The 18,180-nt window shown below is 35.9% G+C and overlaps 1 protein-coding gene across 3 annotated transcripts in view; it reads right to left on the reverse strand.

Moving 5' to 3' along the window:
• Window positions 1–18,180, reverse strand: part of DPYD (dihydropyrimidine dehydrogenase) — a 720,294-nt gene that overhangs the window by 546,980 nt on the left and 155,134 nt on the right. For all 3 annotated transcript variants that reach the window (XR_012509124.1, XM_074370016.1, XM_074370017.1), the window contains exon 4: window positions 5,834–5,921. Coding sequence is in view for 2 of the 3 variants with exons in the window: in XM_074370016.1 (XP_074226117.1) it covers window positions 5,834–5,921 (88 nt within the window). In the remaining variant the exon portion in view is untranslated. The remainder of the gene's footprint in view (window positions 1–5,833; window positions 5,922–18,180) is intronic.

Below are 18,180 nucleotides of genomic sequence, written 5' to 3' on the forward strand. Positions count from 1 at the left end.
GTTTCAAGTTTGATTAGTTTTTATTTTTAAATACATTTTAAAATGTGTGTAGTCAAATGTTCTCTCACATAGCTCACAGCTTCAAAATTATTCTGAAATCTGTTTGTTTTTATATTTAAAAGTTTTGTCTACCTAAAATTTATGTTAGAGGATGTGATGGAAGTTTCTAAAAGTAGAGTCAAATTAATAGCAGAACCATTTAGAATTCATCATTTTCCACTGAATTAAAATGTCCTCTTCATTATATATTATGTTTTCGTATTTTCTTGGTTCACAGACTTTGATCTGTTCCAGAAACGTGTATTCCTGTACCAACACTGTATTGCCTTAATTGTAGTAGCTTTATAGTAAGTTTCAATAACTGATGTAGCAAATCTTTTTGTGTTATTTTTCAAAAGTTTTTTCTTCCATTTGCATTCCCAATTACTATTTCAGTATTTACCAACAAAAATGTATGTTTCAATCATTCTAGACTACCCATTTATCTTAAATATTTATCGCACTTTTCCACACGTGTTATGAAATAATTATCTAGTATGATTCTTCTAATTCAAAAAGTTAAAATTTTATGTAAAGTGCTTTTTTGAAAAATCACTGTGAATGCATCCATGAGCTTTCATGTCCGGGGACTAAAAATGACAAGCCAGCAAGCCACAGAAATAAGTGGATTCATCTTAAGGGCATTTGTTAAACCAGGTAAACAGAGGCTTCTATTTTCAGAGCCTTTCATAACATAGCAAATGTAAATTCCTTCTAAAGACACATGTTTTCATCACAGTTCTCCCAGAATTTCCACAGATAAAGCCTCAAAGAAAATGAACAACCAGAGTTAAAAAAAAAAAATCAAACATATAAAGAAACAAAATATTACGAGTGGAACCAGTAGACATCACACAAAATATAATCAGACTCACAAAAACTTTGGATAATGAAATCCTCAGAGTACAAAAAAAAAGTAATTGTATGTATTTTTTTAAGAAATTACAGGTAGACTGGAAAAATGAATAAAAAAATAGCAGAGATTTTTCTTAATATTAAAAAAAGAGCTACCAGAAATGAAAGATAAAATTATAACTCAAAACTCAGTGGACCATTTTAAAGACATGTTTTAAATTGGTGAAGAAGGTAGTAGTAACTTGAAAGTAGAATTGAAGGAAATTATCTAAAATGTAACCACTAAAAATCAAAGAGATTCAAGTTTGAGAAATAAGTTGATTCACTGAAAATAAAGTAAGAAGGTTTAGCATATCTAAGGGGAGCTCCATAAAGAGGAAAAAGACAATGGGAAATTCTCCCAAACGATGAAAGACATCAATCTACAGATTCAAGAATCACAATGAAAATCAAGCAAAATAAAAGAAACCCAGACTTAGATAAATCACTGTAAAACTATTCAACACCAAAGATAAAAGGCTGTTTAAATCACTCCCCCTCCAAAGACATTATTACTCTCTAGTGAGCAATAATTAGGCTGCTTTCCCATAGCATCAGTGCATGACAAAAGACATTAAAATGATATTTTCTGAGAGGTGGAAAAAAATAACTGCCAACCCTAAATTCTATATATAATCAAGGCATTTTTCAAGAGTGAAGAAACACATAAACAGTTTCAGAAACTAAAAGGTTTGGTCAACACATATCCTTACCAAAGGAAGATTTAAAGTATTTATTCTAATGAAAGTAAGCTGCTTTCCCATGGAAATCCCAACATGGGGAAAAAAAAAAAAACTAAAGAAAACTGGCAAAAATTTGAGTAACATTAATCCAGTGTTGACTAATAAAGCATTAACAATACAATCTGATTAAGTTTTAAAAGGATAGAATTAATATACAGAAAACATTATCTTATGAGACAGGGAAGAGCTAATTAGAAATATAGTACCTAGTCTATGCCACAAGACCCACTCAGACTGGGTCCCCAAATGACACAGACCCATAATATTTAACTGTTGTAAAGTTTAGAATATATTCAGTCCTAGGGAAAAAAAAATACATCTCTTCACATTACTCAAAAATTGGCATCTCAACTGTAAGGGAAACTGACACACAAGTTCAGAATTATTTATTTAAACCAAATGGCAGATTTATACCTGCAGGTAATGGCTTGTTAGTCCTCTAGAAGAGTTTTTAAAAGCTGTGTTCACTTGAACACCATCTTATGGCAGGAGTAAGTTTTCTGTCAATCCTCTTGGGATGGAGAGGGGTGCTCATAGTTATCTGGCAATAAAAGTGAGGAAACTAGCCTTGGGTACCAAAGGGAACCTCATCACTACATTTTTCTTTTATTTATCTAATATATTAATTTTTTAAAATAGTGGGTAATAAACTGTGCACTTTCTCATACATTTTTGTCTACTTACTTCTCTGTCATAGTAGTGGGAGGAAGCCCAATTGGCTTACATAATAGGTTATGTATTTGGACATTAGTTTCCAGGCAATGGAGAGCCACTGGAGTTTTCTGAACAAGGGTGCAATATAATTAGAGCTATGATTTTAGAAAATTATTCTGAAAATGATCAACATTTTATTTGACAGAAGTATAAACCACTAAGCCATTGAAATTGAAAAGCAAACCAATAAGGAGGATGGACTAAACCTATTGACTGTACATCTGCTTTGTAACTTTTGTGTCATGTGTTTGCATGTGTCTGTATATACACATGCATATACATACATACATATATCAAGACAACTTTTTGAAATAAAAATAATTTTATCAATAATATTTATCAAAAATTCTGTTAGTTAAATTCTGTTGCTCCTCTGACTTCTAGTTACTTTCAAGAGGAATGATAAGCTAGAGTCCTTTATCTTGAGTCATTGAGTCAGCTTTTTTCTGATATATATTATTAAATTTATTTATCTACATATAGAATCCATACAAATCTAAGTACACAGATTCTATAAAATATGAAAATATCTTGAAGAATCAATGCTTTACAATTTAATGTGCAATTTTGAAAGAAAAAATAACTATTGTTTAAAATAAATCATCATGAAACTAACAAAATTGTTGTTATCTTTTCACTATATTTATATAGTGACCTTACGCATTCTTATATAAAGTACCATTTTTTCAAAAGAAAACTATCAAAAAATGTAACCCAGTATTCACAGTTTGATGAATCTGAAGCTTGTTCTTCCGATTGAGAGATACAATTGCAAACAACAGCCTGCATGAACGAAACAGCGAAAACCTGACTGAGGAGGTACAATAGACTCGAGCGTACCTTTGGAAACAAGAGCTGTAATCCAGTTTGTAGGAAAATAAAGAATGGAAGTCTTGGCCTAAACTCCACTGAATCATAGAAACCTAACACAATACAACACAAGTGACATCCTTTTCTCAAAAAGGCTCAAGGCTCATTAAGTCTGGTGATTCAATTACCCTCTCAACCTGGAAAGAACCCCCCTCCTGAGTTGAGGTCCACAGGCAGAGCGATGTGGGACAGCCTACATTGTACACAGCTGGTAAATATCTAAAAAGCTGCAGGCTTTAAAGAACAACAATCCCTGACCTTTCATGATTGCTACCATGATTCCTCAACAAAACACTCCCTACAATAGAGTTCCTTAAATGTCTGGGGAAAGATTACATTTTCTATTAAATACCTCAAAATATCTTCTCTCTATATGGAAGTCTGTTTCCATAAACACTTAAGCATGATGCTTCATCAGATAGCAAATAATATGGACAAATGAGTGAATCCAAGTTTTCCTAAAATAGAGATGATTCTGACTTTGTTTAGACATTTTATAAACTTTTCAAAAGATATCATTATTCTCTTTTTGTCTTTATTTCCTTTAAGTTTTTGCAGACCTTGAACGAGTGGGCTATGCACTAATTACAATCGAAACATCACCACTGAATTTTGGAATATCTGGGGAAATTTTAGCTAGCGTGGATCGTAATTCTAATATTGCCTCATGCTTGAAGTCAGGAGTGCTACTTTAAATATAATTTTAGCCAAAACACTTTCTCCTTCAAACTTTGGACATTTTATTTCCCTCTTTTTCTCATGAGGTTTAATTAAATAAATAAGAATTCTTAATAGATGCTTCATTTAAGTTTTTTACTTTCACATAGGATACAGGGGTCCTGTGATGATAAATGTTTGGGAGACCACAAATGTAACAAATGGGATCTCTTTTTCGGATTTCATCTTATTAATTACAAAACAAGTACAAAGCATTGGTGAGTTCCTACTATTACACCTCAGATATTGAGCACAGAATTCAAAAATTTCCACAGCCTAATCCCCATCGAATTGCCTTGTCTCTTTCACATCGCTCTTCGTGTAATGTAGGCTCCACTGTAGCCACACTGAGTTTATTATATGTCCCCAGACCTGCCATGTACATGCCCGCATTCCTGCTTTTTCTCATGCTGAATTCTCTTCCTGAACTGCACAGGCTGCAGCACTAACCACACTGAATTCTGCCCAGGCTTTTGTCTTGTCTTGTTTTGTTTCTTCATGTATCTGCTTTTGGTCCTAGATGAAGAGCTTCTAAAAGGCAAGGTCATAGCAAGGGCCCTCTCTTACCCAATACTTGTCACCGTGTTTGGTAGGTAGCAGGTGTTCAATACATTACACCAGCTACAAAAATAGGAATCATTTGTACAGCATTTACCATACTGAATGAAGAGGGAAGTTAATAATTCCTTACCAAAAAATACTGAATAATTACCATGTTAGAGATTTTCACATACAAATATTATTCAGTTCCTACCACAATCTTGTAAGATAGATGCCATCTTTTTTTCTTAAATGAAAGTAGGGAGATAAGTAATTTTCCCTGAGTTCACAATAAGTATTTGACCTAAAAATTCAACCTGGACTTCAAATTCTAATAAATCTGACCATGCAGATTAATACAATGTCCTGTACCATGTTCTTAACACCCTGTCATAACCTTTCATTCATCTGAAATCCTAACGCTATATAAACGTATTATTTTCCTCCTACAATATTTTTTTTAATCATTGACATACTGAGAAATGCTCTTTATACAGAAAAAGGTATCTGGCAGTTAAAGGAGCACTTACTGGTTTTTACAGTATTTTAGAACATAAGTGTCAAACTCTGTAAGAAAACTTCCCCACATCGTTACGGAAAGGCTTCCTTCAGCTTCTCTCAGTAGTTAAAGGATAAGACACCTGGCTGGAGCGCTCACGGCTCCTTTCGCAAACAAAAGATACTAATTAATCATTCACTCTGTCAGCCATTCTCATAATGACTAAAAACTAAGCTTAACACTGAATTTTAAAAAAAGTTAAAAGTCAAAATTCCTTTTTATACTCATGCACATAAAATCCTATTTTCTATTTTGTGGTTTTTTTTTTGTTGGGGAGGGGAAGTTTAGCTACAACTCTATCAGTCTCTATCAATTATTCCAAATCTTAATCAAATTTCCTTGATTTGTCTCAGCGTGCCAGACTCAATACCACAGCATATTTTAAAACAAAGATATTTCACAAATTTGAAATATGTTTTGATAATCAATGACAGTTCCTACCTGTAAGCGTTTAGCACGTTTAAGCTAGAATTAATCTATTCAGTGAATGCCTAGGGTTAAAAAATGATTAATTCACCATAAACTGATTTTTAAGACAATAAACAAAGAACACACATTTTCACAATAATCGTATCACAGCTTGTAAGAGACCACTTAATAAAATGTGCCACATCTTCACCTGCCTATAGAATCGTATTTTAAGCCTTTAACCCAATTGACGAAGACAAACTTCATGCTTTCATCATAGGTCCTAACAGACAGAGAACAGGAGCCAGTGCTGCTATTAATTGTCACTTGCAGCTAAGTCTGAACTCACCTTGTTTGAGATGCTCGTGATGAACGATTTGATATCCAGATTAGTCGGACAGCTCTTCTGACAGGGAGCGTCTGCACATTTCAGGCATCTAGGGAATAAAATAACTGGATTAGAGAGACTATAAAGTCAGAGAATATTCCATATATTCTCCACCTTACACCCATCCAGAGTCACTGTCTGGTAAGAACAAGTAAAGTTGTACTATTTTTAGGCACAAAATCTTTCCTTTAAGGAGTAAGCACAGAGCACTTGTGTTTCACATTTTGCACACCTTGCAAAGTGTATAAAATAACACCACGAGGGCCGAAAACCGCCCTTCCCCTTGGCGTCCCTCCTGGAGTTTAAAGGATCACAATTATTGAAGATACATCATTCATTCATTTACTAAGTCAGTCTTATTCAGATCCCTCACTATACTGACAAAGCTTAGAGAATGCAGTCTCTCGCGACAAAAGTTGTGCATGCCTTTTAGGCCACAGTTATACAAGTGCAAAGGTAAGCGCCCTCATTCTACAACGTGTGACATCCTTTCTTCCTCTCTTCATCCCTCCCACTTTTCCACCTACCTCTCCCCCCATCCTTTCCCTACCATCCTCCCTCCCTCTCTGCCTCCCTTCCTCCAATTTTCTGATTTTTCTTAACCTACACACTAAGTCATAAAGCAACTGGACTCTGGAGTAGATGCTTCAGTGCACAGCCCAGCTCCACCCCCTTCCAGGCTGAAGCATTTATCCCCCCAACTGCTGCGCCCTCAGCTGAAAATGCAGGGCTGCGCCAAGGCCATGTCCCCTTTCCAGCGGCAGTCAGCTTCCCATCACAGGTCAGTGAAGGCGGCAGAGGCCCGTCACCTTGTCTCCACCTGGGGAACAAGTCTGCAGGGATCCATGCAGCCTTTATTGTGGCTGTGTCTGCCCAATCCTGATTCCTTCACTTCTTAAGGATGTGGATTGTCCAATAAACTTCCTGCATACTAATCTCATCTCAGAACCTGCTTCCTGGAGACATGACCAGAGGCAGGTGCAAACTTTGGTGTGCCTAAGAACCACGTGGGAAGAGGGGCACGTGTCATTGCTTCCAGAGGGAAGCCCCTCCTGAGTCTGAGTTATCAGCCTGAGAATATACATTTTGGAAAAAAAAATCTTTAAGGTGATTTTGATCTACATGGTTGGATCCCCACAGTGAGAATCACAATTCTATAATTACCATTTCAGGACTGAAACCACTGGCTAGAATGGTCTTTGATTTGCACATCCGTGCACATATTTGTGTGTCCATTTAATAAATGTTTAATGAGCCCTTGTTAGATGGCAGAACCTGGGATGACATGATCGCCATGGTCCTGCTCTCATGGACCCTGCTGTTTGGAGGCAGTTCAGACATATAAAAGGCACTTGTCGTAGGCAGTGTGGGCACCGTGAATCTGGGTGAGAACAGATGCTAAGGGAGCATTACCAGAGGAACGGCAGTCCTGAGGGGAGAGAGTCAGGAAGAGCTTACTGGGAGGAGCGACACTTGTAAGGGATGCTTGAAGAATGCGTGAGCACTAGGGAAGCCAAGGAGGGTGGGGTTTGGAGTGCAGGGTCACTCAAGAAAACGACGAAAGAATCAAAACGGTTTGTGCCCAGGCCTGGAGAGAAAAGAACACGACAGGGTAGGTGAACCAATGAGATTGGGTCTGGCTTAACGTGAGAGTGGGAGTAAAGAAAAATCATGCTGGAGATCTAAAATTTAAGATATACCACTGTCACATCTGTCAAAAGACCAGGATTCTCCGAGAATTTCACTGAGAATGAGCCCCATGCTGCTCAGGGACAAAGGTGACTAGCCAGCTCATTTTCTGTCCACTTCCATGTGAAAAGAGGTTGGTTCATTTCCTTCGAGAAAACAATACCAGTCTCCTTGTCATTCTTCTGTGAGTTGGAGAGTCCTCATTGTCTGAACCGATTCCTCAGTGCCTAATTAATATCTTGTTTTTAAATCTGATCTCTTTTCTCTGGTCTGTGCCCTTAGCCTTCTCTCTAAATTAAATTTTACACAATGAGTACCGAAGGCTTTTCATAATCAATTGTCCTCTCTGAAACGTAGTCATTAAGCCTCTCCCCTATCATTTCTCTAAATGTCATTGTCAGATTCACATCTATCATTTAGTTGAATTCCTATCTTCTCATACGTATGATTTTTTTTTTTTCCCTAAAACGCCATCACTGAGTTTCAAAAGAATTCTGTGGAAGTGCGATCAGAAGCACACAACCACCCAGAGAGAAAACAACGCGCGGTCTACTGGGCTGTCGATGTTGAAATGAGCTGATACCTCTGTGTGTTTTCTGCACGTGGAGGAATACGTTGAGCGTTAATAGTGATTTGAAAGGATTTCCTCTCATGTAGTAAAACAGCTAAAATAAAAACAGCTATCAAATAATACGTGATCTTAAATATCTTCTGATTTGTAAAAAAAATTCAACAGTTTTTTAAAATATCGGCCATGCCATAAGAACAAAGCAACAAATATGATAGATATTAGATAGCTAGATAGACAGACAGACAGACATAGACAGACAGACAGATAGGTAGACATTTAGAGAGGCAGAGGACTCCGGTTACCCCTAATGAGGTCAGAAGCTTTTCTTTTTTCTAACACCCAACTTGAATAATAAGGCAATTAAAAAATCAAGTTATAATGTTAGAAGGTATGAATGAGCCAAATTAACGTGTGGTATATTTTTCTGTTCTTCCAGAGAAATCTTAACTTCAACATAAACAGATTCACTTAACACTGACAACGTACGGATTTTTCGTTGTGGTTATTAAGTCTCTTTACCAAATAACTCTCCGTTTATTATTGAGCTAGTTCACAAGTAACAGCTGTTGGAAATGTCAGATGTTAATGAGGGAGGGCAACGCAAACCTGAATTGCAGCGTTCTTTTTTTTTCTTTGGTGCCATGAATATGCCAGAATGGGCAGACTCTGATAATAATACCATCTTGCAATTCTCTAAGCGCTCTGCAGACGAAAGTGCATCAGGCTGCCATTAATCCCACTTATCACTCTGACAGCTCAGTAATTACACTACTGCCGTAGCCAGGTAGTCCTAATAAAACACCAGCCACTGCCCTGGAATGCGTGCTGGTGAGATGTTTTATTAAACTTGGGGGGGGGGTTGATCATCAAGTGACATTAGTGTTGACCTATTTTTCTATTTGACAATAAATTATCCTCTGACCATGCCATAATAGATACTACGGAGTGCATTTACTGTACAAAATCAGAAAGGTACTGCATTACAATGATGTAGGCAAATGGTGTAAATAAAATAGCAGAAATGCATGTCAGAATGTTATTACCTAAATTGCTTTAAATGATTGATACCATGAAAAATCACAGACACAGTACTTAGGGGAATATGTCAACAATTATTGTAAACCACAATTCTACATAAATTTTTCCTTAGAAGTAACATTTAAATTACACTTGTTTTTATCTTCAGTCAGTTAATTCTCCTTTTATGTTTCAAAGTTACTCTTTTATAGTGCAGTTTATTTTTAAATGCATTGTAAAAGGCAGAAGTTAATTCAGATAAACATTTATGTAATATTATTAATCCCCAAATAATTACATTTACAGAGAGTATATCAAATTATTTTAAAGCAATAAAATGTCTTAGATTTCTTACTAGTGATGAATTTTTTTCATTTCCATATTTAATAGAGAGCGTAACAATGGATTTCATTAAAAGCAAAATATAGAATCTTTAATAATGTTAATCCTTCATGATCGACATGAACATAAAAAATGTACAAAAACTTTAGTAACGCTATTTAAGGAACAAAAACTATTAAAAATATATTTATCTAGGGTCTTTCTCTAGGGAAAGAGAGCAGTGATTCCTCTCCCCACGTATCAGTGAGGCTGGACAGTTTTACTCCATAGTATGATACTAGAAAATATTATAGTGAGTAATGAAATAAGCAGCATTTCATTCTTCACACATCTGAGAACAGACACCTGCTTTTTTTTTTTTGTTAAGCATTCAAAGCAGTTGGAACAGTAGCCTATGCTTGTTAAGAATTTTCTAACTCATGAGTTTAAATAATTTCTTTCTCAGTTCAAATATCACATACATCTATCTGCAAGACTTAAAGCCTCACAGTGCATTGTCTCTGGTTTTGGCTACAGTTTGGTTCAATGAAGCCATCATTGTTTCATCAGGTTACTTATAACCTAGTTTAGCCTATAGATAATCAAACTGGGCAAGTTAGTGTTTACACTAAAAATTACTTTCCTAATATTGTATTTCCTCAGATCTTTGATGTTCAAGTACCTTTCTTAGGAAGGACTAATTCAGATGCAGCAGATGTGTATAGGATCTAAATTCTCTACCCTGTAATCACCAGTGTAGGCAAATATACAGTCTAATACCTTTCCCCAACTTGGCAATATTTCTACTGGAACTGGGCAGAACAGAGTACCAGGATGAATGGAAAGCATGTGAATCAAAAAATGAAGGTTAGCCGTGTCACACGTATGTCTGAGCTCCACAGCTTGCATCACTTGTACCCAGATTCTGTCATAATAAAAGGACCCAAGAAAGATGGCTGGCATCTTTAAAACATGATGAGACTAATCCAATGTTCTGATACATTAAACACTCAAGAGCCATTCTCAGCTTCCCATACTTCTCTCTGCTTCTCTAAATATTCCATTAACAGCCTCTCCTATATACTTTCTGACTCTGCTTCTCTGATCATACCAAAGGTTTTCACTAGCTCAAGGGTATTTGGAACTAACTTTGGATATTCCTAATATGCATCTGGGCCCAGCTTCTAACTTCTGCTGGGCTGGAAAGCGGTGGCAACATCATTTACAGTAACTGACTTGTTCATCCTGTACAAAATTTTGCCTTTCAGCCACACCAGTGATGTTCCTATTTTAAGACTTTTCATATTTACTTGAATTTATAGGTTAACAACAAAACAGTTTTTAAGTAAAGCTATTTATCCACCAGAAATTTCCATTCACATGTAGGTGCTCCAAGACAATTCAAAAGCAGCAAAATTTAGAATGGTACACAATTCACACCCAGGGCTCAAAATATTTTGCCGGATGGCCATGAGTCTTGAAATACAGCATAATTAAAACCACCTTTTCCACAGCCTTCCTATAGTCTGTGTCAGAAAATTTTTGGCTTTTTCAGATACTAATGGATAAGTGTATATTTTACACTTTTTGCATATTTTGAATTAAATGAAGGGACTTAAAGTTAAAAATAATACTCATTTTTGATCTTCATATATAACTGATTCTTAAAAATTAATGACTCCTCTTTATCTCTACTTCATGGGTAAGAGTGTTGTGGGTCCCGACATCTCCCAGAAGCATAATGAGACCAGTGGTCAAGGCAGCTGAAGAAACTGCTGGAGCATATTAACCATCTTATACTCAGGACTGTCCCATTCATGTACGAATACAGGTTACAATTTTAAAAAGTGATGTTTTACTGATCTCAGCTCTTGGTAACATCAGTGCCTTCTTGCCAGAGTAATTGGAAGACGGAGAAAAAAGCAGTTAAGAAGTAAGTCACAGCTAGAAAAAGGCTACAGTATGCTCTCCCCTGGAGTCCAATTTTAGTTTAAGAAAAAAAAACATAGGTAGTCTTAACTGTCTCCTCAAGAGGCTTCTCAAGTCAAGACGAAAACCTTAGAGTTTTGCAACAGTACACAATTTCAAAAGCTAATTTCTATTACAATCTTAAACAATTCTGGTATAGCTGTTTCTACTGGAAAGATACTTTTTGAGCATATTCTTATTTTTTAAAAAAATGTATGTTACAAAAACCTTGATGGCATAAGAAGCCACATACTTTCATACATCTTGTCCTGAAAAGCAAATAAAACACTTCTATAAGAACTTAGTACACATCACCTCCCGGAAAAATTTAAACAAACATATTGTCCTGTTTTATTACACAAAGAGTGTATCATCATGTGTATCTGAAGAATACTGCTCTTAAACTTAGATTTTTCTTTCTTACGAGAGACTATGAGACTTGAAAATACGTTTTTGTCGTACAGAGGTGGACTAAGAAGAGTGTGATGGAATCAGCGTACATTTAAAACTGCGGGAAGATTCACCGAAAGAAAATAAACACACATCATGAATGTATGCATAAGATGGAACTAATTAGGTATAAAAAGAGAACCAAGTATGATTAAAGGAAGTGAGATCAGTCCTTAAGGTTTTCAGAATCTACTGGGGCTTTAAGAAACTAGAAATAGACATACTAAATAATAAGCCAAGATTTAAATATCAATACCAAAAGCTAAAGAAAACAGATTTGTTAAATGTAAGTTGCAGCACTGAAGGGAGAGCACCCACATTTTCAGTTTCTCTCTGCTACAAGTTTATCTGAAGAATACAAGCTCATGTCTTACAAACTGAATTGCTGAAATGGAATTAAAAAAATAAGTTATCATATTGCAACTATTAGAAATAATTAAATTTACACATTCACAGGTTTTTAATATGTCAAAAACACAGGAACACAGTAAAATCAGTAAATACAGAACAAATCAAAGTACTTATTAAATGTTTTTCTGCCCACTAGGCATCAAGGACATAAATCCTCAGATGTAACTGGATCCCTGTCACTTGAAGCTACAATCGAGGTAAACGTTAACCAAGAAAATCAGGGAACACTGCAGATAAAGGCTCTGCTCTGTGTCCTGCAAGCATGGTCTTTAGGCAGCATGCTCTCAGGAAATCATTCTCTAACCACCTTAAAGATGATGGGGATTGAGAGTGTTCACGGGGACTGACGAAGATGGCCAGATTCAACAGAAAGAGAAAGATCTTCCTCTGTCTTGCAGTAATGAGCGGGATAGGGTTACTTGTAAAGTTTGGCTATACTAGGTACAGCCAGTATAAATGAGCCAGGTAACACACGGTATGTAGGTGTGACGTACAGAGTGTGCGTGCTCACATCCAGACTTACGTGCACGCTGATACTAATTACTAAGTACTCGAATGTACTTGCTTGTGCAAAGCCTTTAAGTGTATGAACGCAGAAAGCCGAGCACAGAGGTTAAGAGGACAAGCTCTGGAGCTTGACTGCCCAGATTTAATTCTTGACTTCACTTTACTGATTTTAAGACTTCAGGCAAATGACTTCACCTCCCTGGGGATCACTTTTCTCATATGCAAATGGAGCTAATAGTTTGTACGTCAGAGGTTTGCTGTGAGAATTTTAAAATGGCAATATACTTACACCAAATAGTATGCACTTGATCACTTGGCAGGCATTCTCTATAATTCTCAAAATACTCTGAAAGTTATGTATTGCTTTCTCTCCTTTACTGTGAAAGCGGTCAGTGAAGAGTCAGTATAATGTTTTACCGGTAAATACATGTTAAATATTGTGGCTATCTGACAAACATAAATACATGCTTTATGTCTCCAGTTTTTCCCTTATGTGATCTCAGAAGAAGGGGAAAAAAATATTTCCACCCCAGGAGAATCAGAGATTAAAAATTAAAGACACTAGGTTGGGCTACACAATATACTGTGAAGTTTGTGCTTCGGAAAAATGGCTATTATCTTAACTAAAAGTGTAACTGACGGTTATTATGGATGTAGAGTTGAGTAAGTAGCTCACAGTCAGAAGCAGTTAGCAAATACAAGAATCCATGTAATGAAAGAGGCTTTCCTCCATCCCTGCCCCACACGCTGCACCCTAGCACCTCTGTATTTCCAATGCCCATATGAGGCAGAGTTCTCCCTTTCCCTTTTTGACTGCGGTCACCTGGTGAGACAGTGACAAAGTATTTCCTGCCCTCAAGGGTAGGGCAGTACCTTGCCCTGACAAAATAGGCTATCTATGCACAAGTATAATGTTCCCTTAGGCAATTGTTTACAATTAAGAAAATATCTGTATTTTATATACCATTTTAACTTGAATAAGTTTATAGGCATGTGACCATCTGCATCCATAATAAAGTTCAGTTACATGTTTAGTTAGCGCAGCTGTTTTCAAAACCCCAAGTTTCACAATACATTGTATAGTCTAACCTGCCATTTTTAATGTAACTACAACACATACATTGTATAGTCCAACCTACCACTTTTAATGTAACTACAACAAGCCACGGGTAATTTCTTTTCTGACCAGCATGTTGATGCGCACCACCACTGCGGTTCCCCTCACATTCCAGACAGCTGCTACACGATGCTCAATACACTTCTGATCCTTTACAGACCTTCAAGAGAACTGGGTGACAGTACTGACAGTTTTTATTATAGCTTTCCTAAACTACTCAATAATCTTACTTCACCTGGACTATTTCCTCAGTTGTGTCATAAACTCTTTGATTTATATTGAGAATCCTTCCAGGCTTCTTAGAAAGAAGACATTATTTTTCCTTGCCTATCCATATGCTGTGCAAATTATCTTTGCAAATTTTGTAACACCTGTTGTATGTTTATCTTAATGTCAATGAAGCCCCTTTAGGAAGGGCAACAAAAAAAGTAATTTATATTTGTCACAGATGCTTTAAAAGCAAATTTTTCAGCAAATTTCAAAACTGAAAAGGCTTTGTATTTTATGACTTACTTGTAGGCAATTTCAGAAATAATATAATAATAATAGTAATACTGACAAATCTTTATCTGATTTATAATAAAGATATAAAAGAGAAACAAAAACAAGTAGTTTAATTTATAAATGAAGTAGGTTATTAATTGCAGTGCAATTCCTGTATGTGTGGGATATGTTGATTTTAACAAATAATAGTTTAAATATGTAAACCTTCTTAAGTGCATGTGAACTAAGATTTAGGATAGATTTTATTTTTTACAATGTTATATTGGTTGAATTTTTGCAATGTGCAAATATAACACATAATTTTTAAAAAAAAGACTTAGATGTTGACTGGCAACTAAAATCACATTATCCTGTATAATATTTATCTTTTCATTTTGGTCATTTGAACTGGCAAGGTCAAAGCCAACCCACGACGCTCCCATATTCTCTTTAAGTCTCACAAAGGAGCCAATTAAGGGTTTTAACAGGATGATCACAATGAACTATACTTCTGAGTAGCTGGTGGTTTACGAAGCTAACAGAACAAAGGGTCAGGTCTGGCCGAAAAAAACAGCGAGTGAGTGACAGCACAGGTGCTGGAAGAACTCATTAATTAAGTTAAAACAACAGTGGAAAAAACTGCCTGGTCTTAAAATTTTAAGATAGTATCTGCCAATAATAGAATTTAGAAACAAATAAATGTACCCAAATCTTAGCTACCTCGATGTTATAGTGCGGTAGGAATGTAGGAATAACTAAACCAACAATTATTTACTAAACACCCACTATGTTCTGAGTTCCGTGCTGGTGAAAGAGAAGATTTACTGAAACTTATTTGGATGAAGGTGACTTAAAAATGTATTGAACTTCATGTAAAAGAGATTTTTTTTTTCCTAGTTTTTTTCTTTTTTTTCCTTTTCCTTTGTAAGTGCATTAATGACTGCAATACTTTAGATGCTGAAAGAACAGACTTGGAAAGAAATAGTCACGTCTGGATTTTCTTCCTGTTGGAACTACTCAGTTTCATGTGTGGAGCCCACTCAGATTTATCTAAAAGTTTTACTCTATGAAAATGATGCCACTCCCCTTTTTGAAAAGTGGAAGTTCTAAAACACACTTTAAAATTTAAATTTAGGAGGGGGGGTGTATAGCTTAGTGGTAGAGCGTGCACAAGGTCCTGGGCTCAATCCCCGGTACTGCCACCAAAAACAAACAAACAAACAAACAAACTTAGTTACCTCCCTCCTCAAAAAAATTAAATAAAATTTAAATATTCAATGCTTTTACTTAATTAAATCTATGTTGATCATTCCAAGTAAAAGAAAACTATATTTAGCACAAAAAAATTTAAGTGTTTTACATGATCCTGGTGATCTTTTAAAAACCCCATATCTGATCATAATATTGTCCTGGTTAAAGGGAGACCGAGCATACAATGACCTCTGAACTTGGCTCCTGCCTATTTCATTCCTCCAGCTCCAGCTGCGACACCTGCCCCACTCTAGAACTCTGTCCGTACTGCCCTGAGCAGGTCAAATCATTTTCTAACCTCTATGTATTTTAACGTGCTCTTCTTTTGCTAGGAGAGCCACGCCTCGAGCTTGCTTCAGAATTCATCTCGGAAGCCTCTCATAGAACCCCCTGGGGCTCGCCATTCTGCTCTCCCCGAGCACCCTGAGGATTCCTTTATCGAAGCAATTATCACATTGGACTGTAACAGGTGATTCACTTTTCTGGTCTCTCTACTATTTCCTCCTCCAGTGAGAAAATGGTTGGGTTCCTTGTCTTTGTTATTGACCTGCTTGGAAATAGATTAATTTTAAATTTTAAATTTGTTTTAAATTTTAAAAAGACAACCAGATTTTTGGGAATACTCCAGTTAATTATTTTTAATCTTTGGGGAAAATTATTTTAATAACTGCTCTTCAAACTTATGTAAATAATATATGCTAATAATGAAAAATATTTATATTTTGTTTAATTTATTCAACAAATACTTATGTAGGGATTGCTATATGCTAATAATATTCTAGGTGTTTTATAAATACTAACTCATTTAATCTTCCTAATCACTTGATGAAGTTGGTATAAATATTAACTCATTATATCTTTATAAGAGCCTGATGAGGTAGATACTGTTGTTATTCTCATTTTAAAGATATTATTAAGGCACAAAATTTTCTTCTCTGATTTAGGCTTGAAATAGTTTATTGCCTGTTTCTGTGATCCCGGTGATCATCAAGTTAACAGACATCTCCTAAGGGTCTGTGATTCCCAATTTTCTCTTCTACTTCATTCTAAAATCCTAATAGCATGTGGTGATGCCAGGGCTTGCCTCACAGGTTCCAAAAGCCAGATTCAGGACTCATCCAAGTCTGACTTTCTCCAAAGCCCGGCCTGTGAGTATGACCATTTCATTCTGCTGTGGTTCTCGTGACGATAGCCAGGACCCCAGAGAACTTGAGAAAGTTCTGATACAATTTAAAACCAGGTATGTTATAGTCATTATTATACAATATGGTCCATACATGGCTGACTTTAAAAGCAATCTAGCAAAACTCATTTGCTTTGCGAGGTACCCAGCAATGATGCTTGCAAGTTGTACTATTCTTTACAAAGCATTTTTTATATATACATTACCTACAGAAATCTCTAAGATCCATCTTTCTAGTAGAAATGCCAGACAGATTAAATCAAAGCAGTTAGAAACAATTTGTAGATATCACAAATATGCGTCATAATAGATAAAATAAAAATATATTCAACATCTTAGCAGCCTAAAATGATTGTCACTATACAGCATTTGGAACATTATATATTGTGGCAAAAGATAAAGTTAAGATCAAAACTGCTGCGTTAAAGACGCTGTACAGACCACTGATACTTCCCACTAGGTTTTGCGTGAAGTGATTTAAACACTATTTCAGTCTCCAGTAGTTTAATGCCTAAGAGCTGATGCTGACATTGCACATGAAGAATATGCAGAAATCTCAGGAAATTAATGAATATGGGAGAAAAACAGATAAGAATATAAATTTTAATCTTCTTAATTTAATTCATATCTTAAGGTGGACCAAGGTTTCATGCAACGGCACTGACTGGAAATGAACTAATGTGATGACGGCCTGATCGTTATCAGAATATTTTGAAAAAAATCAGCCTAGGAGCCAAAGAACACAATGTTCAGAAATAATATCTTGAACATTGTCATCAAAATTAACTGCCTACAGCTTAATATTATTTAAACTCTAAAAACAGGAAAATAAAAAAGCTAAAGGCAAATCACATATATTTTTGTAAAAAGGAAAATTCCATTGAATACGCTTCTAGTGGAAGGTATTATAACACTGACAATGCTATTACGGTATGTCACAGGCACCATTCCTTGTAAGCTAAATGAAGAATATAAGTGAAAGTAACAGAACTTAAATGTGTTTGTGGTCCATGGAATCTTAACACATTATTTCCTTTGTTCTTTAGTTCACCTCCTTCCTTCCCTTTTTCCTCAACCAACAAATATCTATAGAGCACTTATTTGCTAAGGATTTGTAATTTGCAAGGTCCTGGAATAAACAAGATTAGTAAAACTTGGGTTCTCCCCTCAAGAAGCTCACAGTGGAAAAGTGAGACAAATGAATACACATTTTCAGATGATGTGAAGGTGTGGTGATGGAGAAGGGAGAGATGCACAAACCTGCCCAGTTTAGAGGTGCCCCATTCTGTTCACTGCTCTATGTTCAATTCCCAGTATAATGCTAAAGACACAATGAATGG

The sequence above is a fragment of the Camelus bactrianus genome, chromosome 9 (genome assembly GCF_048773025.1).
Source record: "Camelus bactrianus isolate YW-2024 breed Bactrian camel chromosome 9, ASM4877302v1, whole genome shotgun sequence".
Classification (NCBI taxonomy): Eukaryota; Metazoa; Chordata; class Mammalia; order Artiodactyla; family Camelidae; genus Camelus; species Camelus bactrianus.